General features: G+C 38.7%; 1 protein-coding gene across 3 annotated transcripts in view; it reads right to left on the bottom strand.

Moving 5' to 3' along the window:
- Positions 1–17926, bottom strand: part of SCFD2 (sec1 family domain containing 2) — a 405365-nt gene that overhangs the window by 233035 nt on the left and 154404 nt on the right. For all 3 annotated transcript variants that reach the window (XM_023253105.2, XM_023253107.2, XM_023253104.2), the window contains exon 5: positions 2995–3244. In XM_023253105.2, the coding sequence (XP_023108873.1) occupies positions 2995–3244 (250 nt within the window). The remainder of the gene's footprint in view (positions 1–2994; positions 3245–17926) is intronic.

The raw sequence follows: 17926 nt of genomic DNA, 5'->3' as shown, positions 1-17926 counted from the left end.
CCACCCTCCCTAAAACATAGCTATCAAAAGGAAAATAGTCTGCTGCCATTGACCATGCTTAAGTTTTGGTTTGTTTTGCCAACTACAATTTCTCATTGTCCTTTCCATAAAAGGGGAGAAGAGGGAGAAATGAAAGAAATTGCCAAAAGCAAATTACATACTCAACATATAAAACACATGAACCTCAAACAGGGCAGTTATTATCAAGAGATATTATTGAAAGATAAAGAATTTAAGTTTGCTACTCCTATTTTCGAAAGCTAGACAGCCAATAGAGTTCAATGACTAGAAATAACATCTTCATTTCTTCATAGCAATGCAGAAACAAAGAGGATACATGCACAAAAATAGGAAGGTATGATGAAACATCTATCAGCAGCTGTTATAGACAGAGTAAAAAGCACAGGCAAATATCTACATTATTAACCAAATATTAATTCAGCGTTCATAAAATAACATGATGGAATTATTGAGCATGCATGGCATACAACGGTACATGTAAGCAAGCGTGAGTTACAAGATATAATAAACGCAATGGTTATGGAAGTGAGCCTGTGGCAGACTTAGAATCTCTTGTTTAAAGGCCTGGGCTCCAGATCTAGAACACCTGGGTCCAAATCCTGATCCTTTCACTTTTGGGTGATGATCACCTACTTGAGTTTTCAGTACAGAAAAAGTATTGTTTTCTTGATTCTCTCAACATTGAGATTAGTAAAATTACAATATAAAACGTGGAATTCTACTGATTAATTGCCTGCTTTCAATAATACTTTTAAACCAAATGTCACCAACCCCAAAACGTGCACAAGGCATAAAAGAAATTCCGCCACCCAGTAACAAGTGAGCCAAGACTATAAACTGGAATAACATAAATGCAACACTGTCTGCAAGTTCATGGTAAACACCAGGTCAACCTAGATCCACAACAGGCCAAGCATGTGGAAGGCAATCTGGAAGGCAATTCTGTTCTTTCAATATATACTGGAATATCCCACCTTCTTCTACGAGATTGAGTCACTGCTACTCCAACACCATCCTACTGCTTTTTGTCCTGAGATATAAAGAGTCTCGTCAGTAGCTACCTGGTAACATAAACACTACACTTCTCAGGACATCTGACTAGCCAACATACTTAATAAGGGGCAGATCTATGGCCAAGGAAAAGTCTATCGTCATAAATAAAGCCTTTTGGTGTCCACAGAGGTTGATCAACACATATGTATTCCACTGGTAAGTTCACTTATGCCAAATTTAAATAGTGCATCTTATCCACTCTGTTTAAACTTTACATGCAAAGTTAATCTGGGTAGGAATATATACTTTGTATTGCAAAATAATGTCTCTAAATTGTTTAAATATACCGAAACTCTCACAAATTCTTATTTTGAAGCTTCATTTGCTAAACCTACTCATTTTCTTGATACAAACATGAATGTACAGAAGTGTTTTTAAATGTGAAGTCACATTTAAAAGCAAGAAAATGCAATATCCTAAGCAATCATAAATAGAGAAACTAATAAAGAGTGAAATGCTGGGTCAATAAACACCTTGAACAAATATTAAATGAATACTCTTACAGCATGATTTCAATTCCCAAAATAATATAGTAACATACTAACGTTACAGAAAAGCCATCCAAATAACCTCAGCTAAAACAAACCATCTTTGTTGTCTGTTTCTGAAATTATGCATTTTAAGAATAATTTCCAACTAAATTCTCCTAGCTTTGAAATTTACTCTGAATCAAACTACTATTCAAGGCACTATATAAACCATATTAAACTTTTCTAAGTCAATCTTCATTTATAGCCCAACAAACACACGTAATCACATATAGTGCTATAACTTAATGAAATGTGAGCGAATTCCACAAGTTTTCCTTAAGCACGTTTTTAAGTTGGCAGATACGTTCTATGCGAAGCAAGAAAATGTTTTATTTTTGTGGAAACTTCACTGGGTTTCCATCTTGTCAGGGTTTTGTTTGCCATAACCAAACACAGAAAAGGTCGGCAGGTATGCACACGTGCATAGAGCACCAAGGTCAACAACTACACAGGCTCTTGCTGAGCGATCTGGAAAATTCTGTCAGGGAGGCACAACAGGCAACAGGAGGAAAAGTTGGAAAATACATACTGTGCCTCCGCGGAGCCTTCCTGAATGGAGAGGTCTACACACACCTATACGCACACATTCATGAATGCATGGAAACTCGGTAGGTTTTTAAAGGATTTAAGTTTTGCACGTAAGCTTCAACAATTTCTCACTCTTAAACAGACCTGGGCTCAATCCATACCAATGGAAATAAACTTTGTAAAAAAAAACCCCACAAAAACAAAAAAAACAAAAAAACCCATAAATGATATAGAGTTTGATAAGAAACACAGAAATGAATGTCTCCATGAGTTACATCATAGTAAAATGGTTACATTTTGTGATATTTAACTATATATTTTCCCCAAATCAGCCACTAATAGTATGTTTTAGATATTATTTGAGATACTACCAATTAATTCAGATTCAAAACGAAAGATGAGAAGTCAAAAGTATGAAAGTACTCTTGAAAATTGCTATTTTCAATCCTATGACATTGGGTAGCATCTTAGGGCAGGTTTGTGCATCGGTGTGTGTTTTTTTAAAGCTTGAAATGACTATTTCAAAGAAAATATGTCAACAGAAACCTTTTTGAATAGGCTTCCCTGCATTTTATTTTTTCTTAAAGATATTATACCCCGTGAGAATTTTGCTATTTTAACAAGGCTCTAAAAATAGGAGCTGTGGCAGGCAACTAGAAGGCCATTTCACTACAACTGGTGGGGGGGGGGGACACTGCAATGAAAACCTAGTCCTAAAGGCTGGCTAGTGTTCATCAGGCCTCATAAAATTCCAGACAACTCCAATGAACATGGTTACATCCTCTTCCTAAAATGCCTTTATTTTTAAACCCTTTTCTGTGTCAGTGATTTTTATGTCCTGTGTTTTTTATTAAACACTCACCTGTGATTTTTTGCAGCAAAGGTGACAATTCAGACTCTTCACAGAAGACCTGAGCCAATGCTTTCTTCACTTTTTCTTCGGCTTCCCCCAGGTCTTTGTCCACTGTAAACTCTCCACCAACAGAGTAAATATATATCAGGAGGATCAACAATTCTTCAGGGCTGTAATCATTGTCGGTCCTCTGGTTCAAAGGCTTCATCATGGGCAGCAGCTGATTTAACACAACAGACATGGTTGACTCCCCAATGCTCTGGAATAAAAGGTGGTAATATGAAAATACATCATTCTTATACAAAGATGTAATTTATGCATCACATCTGTCCAAAGATATCTTGCAAACAAGTTTGTGATGTTCACTGACTATGTTGCCTTTTATTTGTTTGCTTCTTGTCCTGGAGAGAAAGCTGCAAGAAATTTGGCATTAGATTGATTGTTTGGAATGATCTAGTTTATAACACTGCACTAGTCAAGTTGCAGAACCTTTTATATTATCTCACATATTGCTTAAACAAATAAGAATCCATTAGTTTTATAAGTGTAAGTACTTCAGATACTAGAATTTTAAGTTAAAAAATGAATTTTTAAAGCAATGATTAAAAACAAAAACATGTCAGCATCTATATATGTAAACACATGCTGACATTCAGAGGAATTGCCTTAAATTTTACAGCATATTCTTTTTAATATTCTCTATGTTTGGCAAATAGTAGTCAGAATAGATTTTTTAGGGGCATCTGGTTGGCTCAGTTGGTTGGGCGTCTGACTTCGGCTCAGGTCATGATCTCATCATTCGTGAGTTCAAGCCCTACGTCGAGCCCTGTGCTGACAGCTCAGACAGAGCCCGAAGCCTGCTTCGGATTCTGTGTCTCCCTCTCTCTCTAACCCTCCCCCACTCTCACTCTGTCTCTGTATCACTCTCTCTCAAAAATAAATAGTAAACATTAAAAAAAATTTTTTTAGAGAATAGATTTTTTAATTCCAAAATCAAAGTTTGTTTTTATTTTCATGTAGTCTTTAAATTTTTAACATTTTGATTCCTAATAGTTAACATACAGTGTTATATTAGTTTCAGTGTACAATACAGTGATTCAACAATTCTATACATTACTCAGTGCTCATCATGATTAAAGTGTACTCTTAATCCCTTTTACCTATTTCACCCATCCCTCCACCCACCTCCCCTCTGGTAACCATCAGTTTGTTCTCTATAGTTAAGAGTCTGGTTTTTTGGTTTCTGTCTTTGTTTTATTTCTTAAGTTCCACACATAAGTGAAATCATATGGCATCTGTCTTTCTCCGACTGACTTATTTTGCTTAGCATTATAGTCTCTTGCTCTATCCATGTCAATGCAAATGTTAAGATTTCATTCTTTTTTATGGCTGAGTAATATTCCGCTGTATATATATATACCACATTTTCTTTATCCACTCATCTATCAGTGGACACTTGGCTTGCTTCCATAATTTCGCTATTGTAAATAATGCTGCAATAAACATAGGGGTGCATATATTCTTCCAAATTAATGTTTTTTATTCTTTGGGTAAATACCTACTAGTGCAATTACTGGATCATAGGATTTTTTATAACAATGAAAAGTCATTTTCTGCTAAATCTGGTGAATAGAATAAAGGATCAAACTAGGCAATGTCACTTAAGGTTCAAGGTATCTTTGGGTGGATCTGAAGATAATTTATCTTAAAACTTAAAATTTTTTTCCTTTTAGCTCTTCCACTAACTTCACGAGTGATATTTAGCAGAGAATTTCAAAATTCCTTGCATATGATAACAGTACTGCACTTCTGGAGTCACTTAATAACTTCCAAGTAACTATACCATGTCTCATACAAATTCTGAGATTTTTCATAAACAGATAAATCCCCATTTTAAATAATATGTTTTATTTAACTTATGATATAAAATAATCCTATAAAATAAACTCAACTACTTGTACTTATATTAAAATCAGGGAGCAAATGACTACAACTTGCAACTTTCATGCCATTCATTCAAAAGGGTTCATTAAGCACTTACTATATTCCAGGTACTATTCTGGGTCTAGGGATGCAGCGGTGAGGAAAACAAATTCCCTGCTCTCACACAGCTTACATTCTAGTTGGGTGAAACAGACAATTAAAAATCTAAAGAAGTAAAATATATAGTATACTAGATGGTGGGCACAGCTATGGAGAAGAGTAAAGCAGAAGAGAAGAAAGATGAGACTTTAGGGTGTGTGCGTGCGTGTGTGCGTGTGTGTGTGTGTTTAAGTGTGTGAAAATGCAATATTTTAAAAGGAAAAGCCAGGTTATGAAGGGAGTGTTGGAATAAAAAAAATGGCCTATAGAAATGTTCTCTCTGTGAATGAAGTTGATGGCGAGCAGCTGGATGTGATTCTATATTGGGATGATTACTCCAAAATGAACTTTTCTAGTCAAGTCATTTCCACACCTGGAAAAATTTGGATATATCATCTCAAGGTTAAGGTTCACAATTATATTATTTGGTACACGAAAAACAGCTGTTACCATTTATTTCCACTAAAAAACTTGGATGTTCACAATGCACCAAACAAAAACAAAATGATAAGTCTTTGGAATGAATAGGTTCAAATGGAAAAGAACAGGAAGATTTTACTGCTACATGGTGACAAGACATGATTTACCAAGTATAAACACACCCACTTCTCAAAGGAAATGGCTGAAACATTTGAAGGCATCCTAGGACCGTCCTATTGCCTCAGGAGTCTCTGGAGAAAAACATTCAAGTGTTCTTTGCTTTACAAGCTGCCCAGAGCAATTTATAATAAAGGAGCTGTGTGGTTGGCCTGTTAGAAGTGGGGCCATGGGGGCTACAGCTTTCATTTTTCCTTTTTACCCTATCACCAACATCTTGGATAACATTAAGCAGATTCCTTCATTGCTTTATATCCCATTTCTAAAAACAGGTATATGCATCAAGTATCTAGCCTACGGGAGCCCTTTTAAGTCTTTTCCCAGAGCAAAAGGATTTTTAAAAGATAGTTATAAAAAGTAAAACAACATAGAGTAATCACCATAATCATTTGGAAAGATTTACCCACTAACATCTGGCCATGAGAGCATCATTTTAAAGTTGTTGATCTAAAATATATTGCCAGAGAACAAGCTCCCTCACTAATGACACTCTAGCAAACTTCTGTTAGCTAGGTAATACCTGTGCATCCTAATTTCTAAAATTACATTCTAATCTGCTTCAAGCATTCCCAAAAGCTAATTATTGAGTTGAATACAAAGCCAAGAATATTTGCTAATCAGTCTTAAAGAGGCATGTGATGTGGTGGAAATAGAGACTCCATTTCAAACACCCAGATACAAACCTGCCTGTACCACTAACTAGCTCCTTAACCTCGTAGGGTCCCAGTGAACTCGTATCTCTTCATCTCTGAAATGACATGATGTGACTAGAGATGGCTCAGTTCTTAAGCCATATTTATGCCAAGGTCTCCAGTTTCACCTTTTTCTCCTTTTCTAAAAAACAAAAACAAAAACAAAAAAACAAAAAAACAGGGGCGCCTGGGTGGCGCAGTCGGTTAAGCGTCCGACTTCAGCCAGGTCATGATCTCGCGGTCCGGGAGTTCGAGCCCCGCGTTGGGCTCTGGGCTGATGGCTCGGAGCCTGGAGCCTGTTTCCGATTCTGTGTCTCCCTCTCTCTCTGCCCCTCCCCCGTTCATGCTCTGTCTCTCTCTGTCCCAAAAATAAATAAAAAACGTTGAAAAAAAAATTAAAAAAAAAAAAACATGATCATTGGTGATAGTAGGTAATGAATCATATTTCCTTATTGGCTACCCAGAAAAATACCAATGCTCAAAAAAGAAAAGCTTTTCTGCAGAAACAAATGTAGATAGAGAAATACGATAGATACGTGTATGACATGGGCTGATATACATCATCTATTTCCTAATTCTGCCCCTGTGAGAATCTAGAAGTAATGACACCCTGGTAGCAATGAGCACAGCCAGGGGTCAGATCTTGGTTTCTAACATCTTTCTCCAATAAAAGGAATCAGGAGTCCTCAGAGAAATGGCTGATTCTAGGGATAAGGTAGGGAAAATATAAGAAGAACTTGGAAGATCTTGTTGTGCCAGAAAGTAAGGATTAAAAACAAAAGGATGGGGCATGTCAAAAGGACACAAGAGACAACTGGAAGGCCTCCCCGTGGCCAAAGCTGAAACACTTTGACCAAGAAAATAAAGTAGTAATGGATTATAACTCAAAGTCCAAAATAAATGTGCTTTGTGCCATACTGATATAAATAAGTGATGGCATAAATACATACATACATGCATGCATGCATGCATACATACAGAACAGATAGATGTTTTTTACAGAATTCCAAATAACTTATGTAGATACTGCCCCCTCCAGAAGGTAGAGCTTAATCCCTCCTCTTCTTAAGTGTGGGCTGTACATAGTGACTTGCTTCTAAAAAATTGTGTATGGAAAGAAGAGGGAGGAGAAGTTTACCCTAGAAGATCAAGGTTAACATCACCAGTGATAAACTCAAATGATATTATGTGCCCCTAATATGATATGATGAGAATGGCACTTCACTTTTGTGGTATTCTTCTCCCAAACACATAACCCCACAATAAAAACATCACATAAACACCAAGTGAGGAACATTCTACAAAATGTTCCTGGAACAGAAAAAGGATGTTAGGGGGACAAAAAACCACTAGGTGAAATGAGAATAAAATCTGGAGTTTATAGTTAATAATAATAATGTACCAATATTGGCTTCTTTGTTTTGCTAAGTACTGTAAGATCTTAACAATATAGTGAGGATATACAGAACTCTCTACTATCTTGACAACTTTTCTATAGATCTAAAAATATTCTAAAGTGAAACATTTATTGGCAAGGGAAGGGCAAGAGGAGGAGAGGGGAGGAGAAGGGAGTTCGAGGGAAGGGAGACAAATCCAGGTACTTTTGGATCTCCTTCAGTCAGACCGAAAATTCCAGGCAAGACAATTTCAGCTGATAAGAATTCCTCACAAACAGAGCCATCAGCCAAGATAAGGGACTGGCTCAGGAAGCAATGAAGTTTCCATCAATGGCGAAGGGAGGCAGGGGGATTGTCTGGCAAGGATGAACCAGAGGGAATCCTATGCACATTCGCTTAGAACTAGACCCTCCTAGTACTACCCATAAAAGCATGGCTCCAGACTGGATGTATATCCGTTTTCTGATATTCTCTGCTTTTAGAATGAAACCTCAACAAGAAGAAGGAAAAGATCAGTGAGACCCTGGATTGAAACCTTTCTAAAGGTGAAAGAAAGAATCTGAGCAGGATTAATCATAAGAGTATGGGAATAAAAATAGATGCCTGCACTTACCAGCTGGGTGACCTGGGGCAACTTAATGTAACTTCTGCAAGTCCCAGGTTCCTCACCTGCAAAATGGGCAAAATACCACAAATGCCCAAACAGTAAACTACTTCGTGATTTAAAATAGAGTAATCTCCACAATGGGGGATTGTGTTGATGAGGACTCAGGCATAAGAGGACACCCTCTTTTCTGAGGGTTACTTTTGGGGAAAACACGTCACCTTACATTTGAAGAGAGACAACCATAGCTTTTGCTTCACAAGGTTGCTCTCCAGATTTAATAACAGAAGTAAGTCACAAAGCACAGTGCCTGGTGCATGGCCCCTGACACATATGAACCGATTGCTACTACTATGACCTCCTACCCCATGGACTCCTTTCCTACCCAGTAGAAGTGATTAAGATGACTGGTAGGGAATTCAAAACCTTCTAGGAATAAGAAGTTCATAGTCTTGAAGGAGAGAGGGGCAGCCTACCAGTACTGGATGTGACACCACATCTGGGAACGTAACTGCAAAGTTAGTCAAAGGTTAAAGGCAATATAAACATTATTAAACACTGCCATTAAAACACACACACACACACACACACACACACACACACACACACACACAGAGCAAACCACAACCAAAGCAAAAAAAAAAAAAAAAAGCTTCTTTATAAAGTACCAGGGATTAAATTTCTCACTCATTTTGATATAAATGAGCCAACTAGTAGGAGGTGGGAGACTAGAGCTGTGTCTAGAGTGACAGAACTTTCTTTTAATTTTAATTCTGCAAGTCTGGAGCTCCTGTTATTTTTGAGTGAGTCCCCAGTAACTCCACACAAAAGGCTCTCTGTAAAATGCATGTTGTCTTTAGAAAAGCCTTTTTTTTTTTTCTTGGCCGAATTGAAACACTCTGCAGAGCCAGAGTCAGGCTCTGTGGGGCTATGTCTGCAGGCACGGGAGCACACAGGCCATCTGCTTTGTGGCTACAGAGCGGGCAGGGCTGGCTCCGTCCTCGCTCCTCTGCGGTGCGGCCTGCAGAACCTCAGTGAAACTCAAAGCCACTCTAACCTGAGGCTGGAGAACCCATCTCTGCAACTCCTCCCAGGTATAGTTGGGTCCCTGGAGGCAGCCTAGTAAATGTTGCCAGGGGCTTGAGGGAGTGCCTAAGACCCTTCTACCCCAAAACATCACTGGCCATCCCTACATTAATACCATTAATACAGGTTTTATTTTTTTTTAATTCATCTATTGTTTAATTTACATCCAAGTTAGTTAGCATACAGTGCAACAACAATTTCAGGAGTAGATGCCCCTTACCCATTTGGCTCATCCCCCCTCCCACAACCCCTCCAGTAATCCTCTGTTTGTTCTCTATCTTTAAGAGTCTCTTATGTTTTGCCATTAATACAGGTTTTAAATGCCCATGATGAAAGTCATTCTGCTTATTTGCGGGAAATGGACTTCTGGGATATGCCCCAGGCAAAATGCAAAAATGTAACTTGGTTAACTTGGTATGTGTGAGGATAATTCATTGATGCACTCAGGAATTCATCAACAAATGTTTATCGTACACATACTAAGTGCCAGACATTGTGCTATAATCTGGGCATACAAAGAACAAGGCGAGACACAAGAGTCAAGGAGCTTACAGGTGGGTAGGGGTAGGAGTAAACAGTAGTGGAGAAGCAGTAAGTAAGTGCTTTAGTAGAAGTTTTCATTCACTTTGAAAAGACAGCAGAGGAACACCAAGTCCCAGAAGAGACGGTACCTCAACCGAGCCTTAAATAATGAACAATATCAGGGAGGAACAAAGCTCTGAGAAATGACCAATGGGATAAGACAGTTCCTTTACTCCTTCAACAAATATTTAACACACACTTACGAAGAGTGTGTAGTAGGTAGAATAATGACCCCCCCCCCCAGAAAGGCCCATATTCTAATTCCCAGAATATGTCATAAGCAAATAGGGCAGAAGGGACTCTGCCAGTGTGATTAAGGTTACAGATCTTGCGATGGAGATGATCCTGCATGATCTGGGTGGGTCTGGTCTACTTACATGAGTCCCTAAAGTAGACAACCTTTCCTGGCTATGCTCAGAAAGAAATACAATGCTGCCAGTTTTGAAGGTGGAGGAAGGGGGCCACGAGCCAAGGAATGCAGGGGCCTCTAGACTGGAAAAGGTGACGAGGTAGATGCCCCCCTAAAGCCTCCAAAAAGGAATGCAGTGCTGCCAATACCTTGATTTTTGCCTGGTGAGACCGGTGTTGGACTCCTGACCTACAGAGCTGTAAGGTAGTAAACTTATGTTGTTTTAAGCATCTAGGTTTGTTTTGATTTGCTATAGTAGCAATAGGAAACGAATACAGGCGGTTTTGTGAGGTAGGGCATGAGAAGCTCTGCATCAGGGCCAGAGGCCAGACAAAGAACTTGGTCCATGAGAGGGCTCCATCAATACTTGTCCAATGACTAGCCAGACGAACAAGAGCAAGCATGAAGAGGTCCCTCGGTACTCATTCCCTCTGTCCCACTAGGGTGCTGGGGAGTGCCTCCAGGGCTGTCACAGAAAGGGAAAGAATAGACACACACCAAACTTAAAATTTTCTACTTTACAATTTTTTCTAGAACTAAGCAGTCCAAAAACCATGCAATCTCATATAAGCCAATATACATCAAGCTCAGAATAATCATATGAGACAGTGGTTTTCAAAGTGTGGTCTATAGACCCAAGATCCCAGTGACCTTTTCAGGATGTCAAAACTACTCTTATAACAATACTAAGACATTCTTTGCTTTTTTGACTATGTGGACATTTGTATTAACAGTGTAAAAATAATGGTGGATAAAATTGCTGGGATCTTAACAGACCAAGGAAAATGGTTCCAAACTACGCTAAACAGTCGTTGTATTCTTTGCCACTATACTATGTATTCACAGATGGAATTTTTTAAAAGCCAGCTTCACTTAAGAATGCCATGGAGTAAGAAGTAAAAATTATTACTCTTATAAAATTTCAACCTTTAAGTAAATGTTTCTTGAATATTTTATGTAACAAAGTAGGAACTATGCACAAAGCACTTCTCCTGTATCCTAAAGCACAATGGCTACCTTAAGGAAAAACACCTATGCAATTATTTGGGGTGTGAACCGAACTAATTATTTCTGTCATGTAAAACCGTTGTTACTTGAAAGAATGACAGAGAAATTATGATTATTAAGACTCATGTATTTGGCAAACATTTTCTCAAAAATGAACAAAGTAATCTTGCTCCTTTAAGAAAAACAATTGATATATGTATTGCGAATGATAAAATTCTGGCTTTTAATCAAAAATTCAAATTTTGGAAAATGTGTATCTACCACTGGCAGATTCTCTGCACTTACACAATGAGATCAATGGTGACATTAAAAAATGTGATTGTTTTCAATTGCATAATGCATTGTGTCAACATTTGGAAGATTTGCATACATTAGTGAGCCAATATTTGCAAATAACCAACGTATGATGTAAGAAAATCAGGAATATACAAACGATCTATCCAAAATACAGGGTAGACCAGTGGATTTTAATGTAAAAGAGTACAAAAAGCTCATTTATATGCTTTCAGATTCCACATTACAATTTACCCTTGAAAGAAATCACTGCTTGTAGAGTCTAGGCATGTATCAAAAAAGAATATCTGAAAAAGCTATCAAAATATTCTTCCCTCTTCCAGCTCTGTATCTGCATGAAGCTGGATTTTCTTCATAAATTTCAACCAAAACAACATATGGCAGCATACCGAATGAGGAGGCAAATATGAGAACCCAGCTGTTTTCTACTCAGTGACACATTAAAGAGATTTGCAAAAATAAAGCCAACGCCATTCTTACTCTTTCTGGTTTGAGAAGTATAGCTGTTCTTCATAAAAATATGTTATTTATGTTAGCATGTTAACAGGTTTGTTATTTTTAAAGGAATTAAAAACAAAATTTTCTCAGTTTCAATTTCGAACATGGTATATACCAATAATTACCGATTTAAAGACATCATATCCTAAAAAGAAAGCTCATTATTTTCTACTCTCTTTTCCCCTTATCATGGCTAAAATGCAGATAAAGTAGTGGCAAGATTGCTTCCACTACGTTCTTTGAGAGAAACGCAGAACAACATGCTTCTTTAAATCAGAGCTTCTCAAAATGTAATGTGCATGTAGATAATCTGTCAAATGCAGATGCTGACTCATTAGGTTTGGGATGGGGCCTGAAGATTCTGTACTTTGTACCGCTTCTCAGGTGACACCAATGCTGCTGGTCAGGTGGACCACATTTGAGCGGCATCTGGACTGGACCAACCAAGAACTTCTAGATGGCTGTGTGTATGGGAAATGAAATATCCTATCTGAGTCACTGTATTTGTGGATTCCTTTGGTATCTCACCTTGATCTGAATACTAACTAATGCAACTTATATACCTGTATCTTCGGCCAAATTTCCATCCTTTGCTCCCTACCCATAGAGTCAATTGTCCATTGGCCTTCTCCACTTATATATCTCATCTGCAAATTGAACTCAACATATCTAAAACTGAAATGAATATTTTTACTGCCAAATCTGCTCTTCATTCTGTGTACCCTATACTGTTTTGTGGGACCATTATTCTTCCAGTTGACCAAGACAGAAACCTGGGCTCTACTGCAGCTCTCTCTTGTCCCTGCCACATCAAATCAGCCACCAAGTCCCCACAACTTGATACATCCATCTCTTCTTTATTCCTTCCTCGATGCCCTAAATTGCAACTACCCTTTTCTCTAGCTATGATTTATCTCATTCTGAGCCAAAAAGTTGATCTCCCTAAAATTATTTCATGGTTTTCACTGCCTTAATGATAAAGCCTTGAATATGACATGGGTTTTTGTTGTTGTTTTTGTTGTTGTTATTGTCTTAGCTTCATAGCTCACATAATTGTTCAACCTCATCTATCATGAATCCTTTCCTTACAGGTTTGCCTGAACTACTTGCATTTGCCTCTGCGCTTATCTCTCTGCCTGGAAAAGTCTTTTCCCTCTTCCCCACCTGGTCTCCTGATTCAACTCAAGTGTTATCTCCTCAGAGCTTCCCTAGATGCGTTAAATACGCCTACTTTGTGATCCAAGAGAAGCTTCTATTTCCCTCTACCATGGCTCTTATCACCCTGAATTTAATTATCCGTGTCTAGCTCTCTTCTAAGACTGAAAAATCCTTGGTGGCAAGAAGCACAACTTATTCCTAATGCTGTCTCCAGGACCTAATTCACTCCTTTGAACATAGTATCAAAAGCATACTTACCTCTATGATGAAATAGCTGACACCACAATAAGAGAAATGAACACTTACAAAGATACAATTATAGATTATCTCATTTAATCTTCCTGATTACCCTGTAACACAGGTATTATTATTTCAGAGGCAGAAATTGAGGACGAGAAAGGTTACTTGTCAAGGACATCAGCTAGTGGGTGGTTGAGCTAGACTCCAGCTCAGGACTGTCTTTCTCCAAAACCTGTATCTGGCTACTACGCGTTTACTCTCCAGTGCTTCCCAGTCAGAGGGAATCCAGAGTTTGTGAGGAAGGGAAATCCAGACGCTTGAGACAAAGTATGATACCAGGATTCTGACTAGGACAAATCATCAGGGGAACCCAGTAGATGAGATAAATCAGAGGTGATCTATTGACTTGCAACTCCTTAGAGTCCCTCAAAAAGGTACATCACAGGTTCTAGAACCTCATTCAAGGTTAAACAGCTCTGGTAGAGGGATATGTAGTTCTAGCCACAAATGTTAAGGCAGAATTTTTCATCCAGGGTGTCACCATGCCATGGTTACCTTACACTCCAAGCCCTAGTGACAACTGGCTGGAACCTGAAGCAGCCAGACCACTGGGCAAGTGGCCTCCAGTTCTGTGTAGCTGTTAACCCAGCATATCCTGTAGAAACAGTATGGTTTTCTATGTGTACCTACAACTATGTGAAGAAAAGGATAGGATGCACTGAAGAGATATGCGCAAAAAGGAATCAGATGCCAAAGTTGTCAAAGAGGGCAGAAATGGTCTCCAGGAGCAGCTGATTTAAAGACAGTAGATCTGGACTACAGCATGGGCTTCAGATGAGAAGCAACAGAGAGTGTGATAGACCAATGATGTAGAAGTTGTATGGACAGGTTCAGTTGCCTTTGCAAGAGAAGTGGGAAGGTGGTAAGATGAGGCAAAGAAGAATGAGGATGGTTCAGGGCCACAGAGCCCACTCTTAGAACTTTTGCCTTTGTTCCCAGATGAAAGGAGTTTGGAGCAGAGGAATAGTATGATCAGATATATGTTGGAAAAGGCTATCACGCAAGGTGTGTTGAAAGAACAGACTATGGAGGGGCAAGGCTAGAAGCAGGGACACAGTTAGGAAGCAATCAGTAATCCAAGCAAAACAATGGGGCTTAGTCTGCAGTGGCACATTGCAAGTAATGTGAAATGCTTAGTTCTGGAAATATTTTGAAGCTAAAGCCAGCACGCTATGCTGACGGATTAGATACACGGTATGAGAGAAAAGACAAGTATAGAATTATTGCAAAGTTTTTGAAAGGAGGTTCAGAGTAAAACAAGGTGATTCAAAGGAGACAACAGAGAGGGTAGAATTGGAGAAAAATGTAAGAATGGGACAGATGTAAGTATTTCAGAAAGGGGGATGTCTAAACTCAGGACAGTGAAAAAGAGGCCCAGAATGAATGGAAGATTCTAGGGTGAGCAAAATAATGGCATGAGTGATTCGTGAGAAAGTTAGAAGAATGTATCAAGAAGGCTTAACAGAAAGAAAAAGCAATGTAATATAACACAGAAAGTATTTCCCCAAATTTATCCCTGTAAGAGGCACTTGAAAGTAGCTTGCATTCTGTGTCTGTGGGGCAGATGATTCAATGGGGCTGAGAAATGGCAAAGTCCTTAGTGGAAGTGAAACAGGTTCTACATTCTCTCCCCGTGAAAATGCCCTTACAGAAAAATTATGCTGTAGTCACACAATAGAATACTACATAGCGACTATAAAGAGTGACCCATAATTTTATAAAACAACAATACAGTTTCATCTCACAAAGACAATGATGAATGAAAAAGGCCATAGAAAAAGAACACATTGTATGATTCCATTTATGTAAAACACAAAAACCAGAGAAAACCAATCTATACTTTCAGAAGTCTCTACCCACTGGAAGGAAGGAGTAACTTGGAGGCAGCAAAAGTGGGGCTTCCAGGATTGCCGGTAATTTTCTGTTTCCTGATCTGGGTGCTGATTACACAGATGTCTTCAGTTAGTAAAAACTTCGTTGAGCTGTACTTTTCCATATTATATTTACTTCAATAAAATCTTTTTAAAATGCCATTACACTGGGCCACATTTCCTGTGTCCTGGGAAGAACAGAGCTATCTACTTAGAGTTTTTATTACAGATTAGCATTTATCCAAAGCAAGAGCAGGAACATATAAGAAGCTTACAGGAGTTATCAAATAATCTAATTCAGCCACCCTTAACTTCAGCTAGAAGGAAAGGCTAAGGCCTTGATTTCAGAGAAAGACAAAAAGAGCAACTTTCAATGGCTCTTCAGTTTAAAACACACATATGTTTTAGGAGGGAAACAAACGTTTTTTGTAATGTTTTTTTCCTCCCATCTCTCGGGAAATGATGTTACACTATGTTTCAAACAGAACAGCCAAGTTTAAAAGGTTGTTTTCTGTAAACAGGCCAGCTGGGCCGTAAGTCACACAAAATGAGAGACAAACTACTTCTTCAGAAAGCAGAACAGAACACCATAGAGAGTTGGGAACTGTGCATCTAGCAAAATCTTTAGCCATGTGTCTTTATCGGGCCACCTTTAATGATTTAAGAGCTCTCTTTGCCATGTTATCATCAATCAATTACAATGATTGAGCAGCCTCTAAAAACTGGAGTTTTTAAAATGCAACTATCCGTGACCTAAATTTCCTGCTGGCTCTGTTGGCCCCAGGTTAGGCCAGTTTGTCTATCATCAAGGGAGCCAATAAAAATAATAAAAACAGGTCAATGTTGGGCTTTCTGAAGCCTGTATAAAAATATCCACACTCCTCCAATCAGCACCAACTCAATATGTCCATTCTTTGCTTGAGCTCTCGGTAAATTCTGCCTCTAATAACAAATATTCTATAGAATGTATATATTATCTAAGAACTCATCTTTTTTCTCCTTTCCTCCTTCCTTCCTTGCTTGCTTTCTTTTTAATTTGGCTAAGTGACAATTTCGCAACTCTTAGCGGACAACTGAAATGATGTCATTTTGCTGACTCCTGCAAAGGAGTAACATTTTGGCAAATCAGGGATATGTGAGAAGAGGAAACTACAAATTTTAGCTATCTTCATGGAGAATGTGATATCCAAACCTGTGATAGAATTTGACTTCCAGGATCCACAGAGCAAAGCAAAGCCTACCGAATAGGGAGGAGGAAGAGAAAGATGGTAAAGGCACCACTAAGAGAGGCCAGCTCAAAGGTTGTCTGTGAAAACCACAACAGTTTATCTTAAGTACTATTTCAAACATTTCATACCACTTGACAGGAAATAAGAAAAAGAAGGGCACTGCGCTGCCCAAGGCCTCAGGCTCTCTCATGAGTGACCAGCAGCATGGAAATTCTATGCAGGCACAAAGCAGCATTGCTCACATTCGTGACCTGCCTGCATCACCCTGCGAGCTCAGTGGATCTGGGACAAGGCTCCAGAGCCCCTTCTCCTACAAGCATCCCAGCCAGAATCTCAGCAGGCTGGGCCATCTCACTCAGAAGCGATTCCGGAACACTCTGCTCTGGAGGGGAAGTTTGGATAAACTCCAGAGAAGGCCTAATGCCCGAGTGGGGACCCAAAGGCACAATCATGAAGGCAGCAAATTTGGCTTTAGTGGTCTCTACTTTCCTTTCTCTGACTTTGCCCCTCCCTTGTCCCGACCAAGAATCAGAACTCACTGGCCTCTTGCCAGCACCAGTAAATGAGGCATTCCTCCTCTAAGAAATGAATGACTCAATGGCTCAACTTTTCCAAGAGAATTCTGCATTTTAGCAGAGAAGAGAGACAGAATCTAGGAGGGAGTGAGATGACTAATGGTTAAATTTGGGGCTCAGGGGTAGTTGGGCAGAAATTTGTCTTAGAAAGCTTTTCTGGAGCACCTCAAATCACATTTTACAGAAATTAACTGCAAGATATTACTATTTTTTTCCTCCTCTTTTGAAAATGCACTAGAATAGTTCAGAAAGTAAACTTCTCATTTCCTTAAAGGCCCAGTGTGAAAGCGTGTAATTTAAGACCCACCTTACCCCTTAACTGTAGCAAGGCATTTGACATTTCTGGGCCTCAAGTTCATGGTAAAAAGGAGGATAATACCTCACCTCAGACTTTCAGCTCATGTCTCAGTCTTTTGTGGGATATAAATGAGATGGTTATTTTATAAACTATAAAAGAGTCCATATTCATTTCTACTACTATATTTATTACTATTTTATTACCTTCCTCTCCAAAACAATGCTTCTATTTAGAAAATGGACCTAGTAAACCAGATGTATT

Source organism: Felis catus, chromosome B1 (assembly GCF_018350175.1).
Source record: "Felis catus isolate Fca126 chromosome B1, F.catus_Fca126_mat1.0, whole genome shotgun sequence".
Lineage (NCBI taxonomy): Eukaryota > Metazoa > Chordata > Mammalia > Carnivora > Felidae > Felis > Felis catus.
This window is presented reverse-complemented; position numbering and strand designations above follow the sequence as displayed.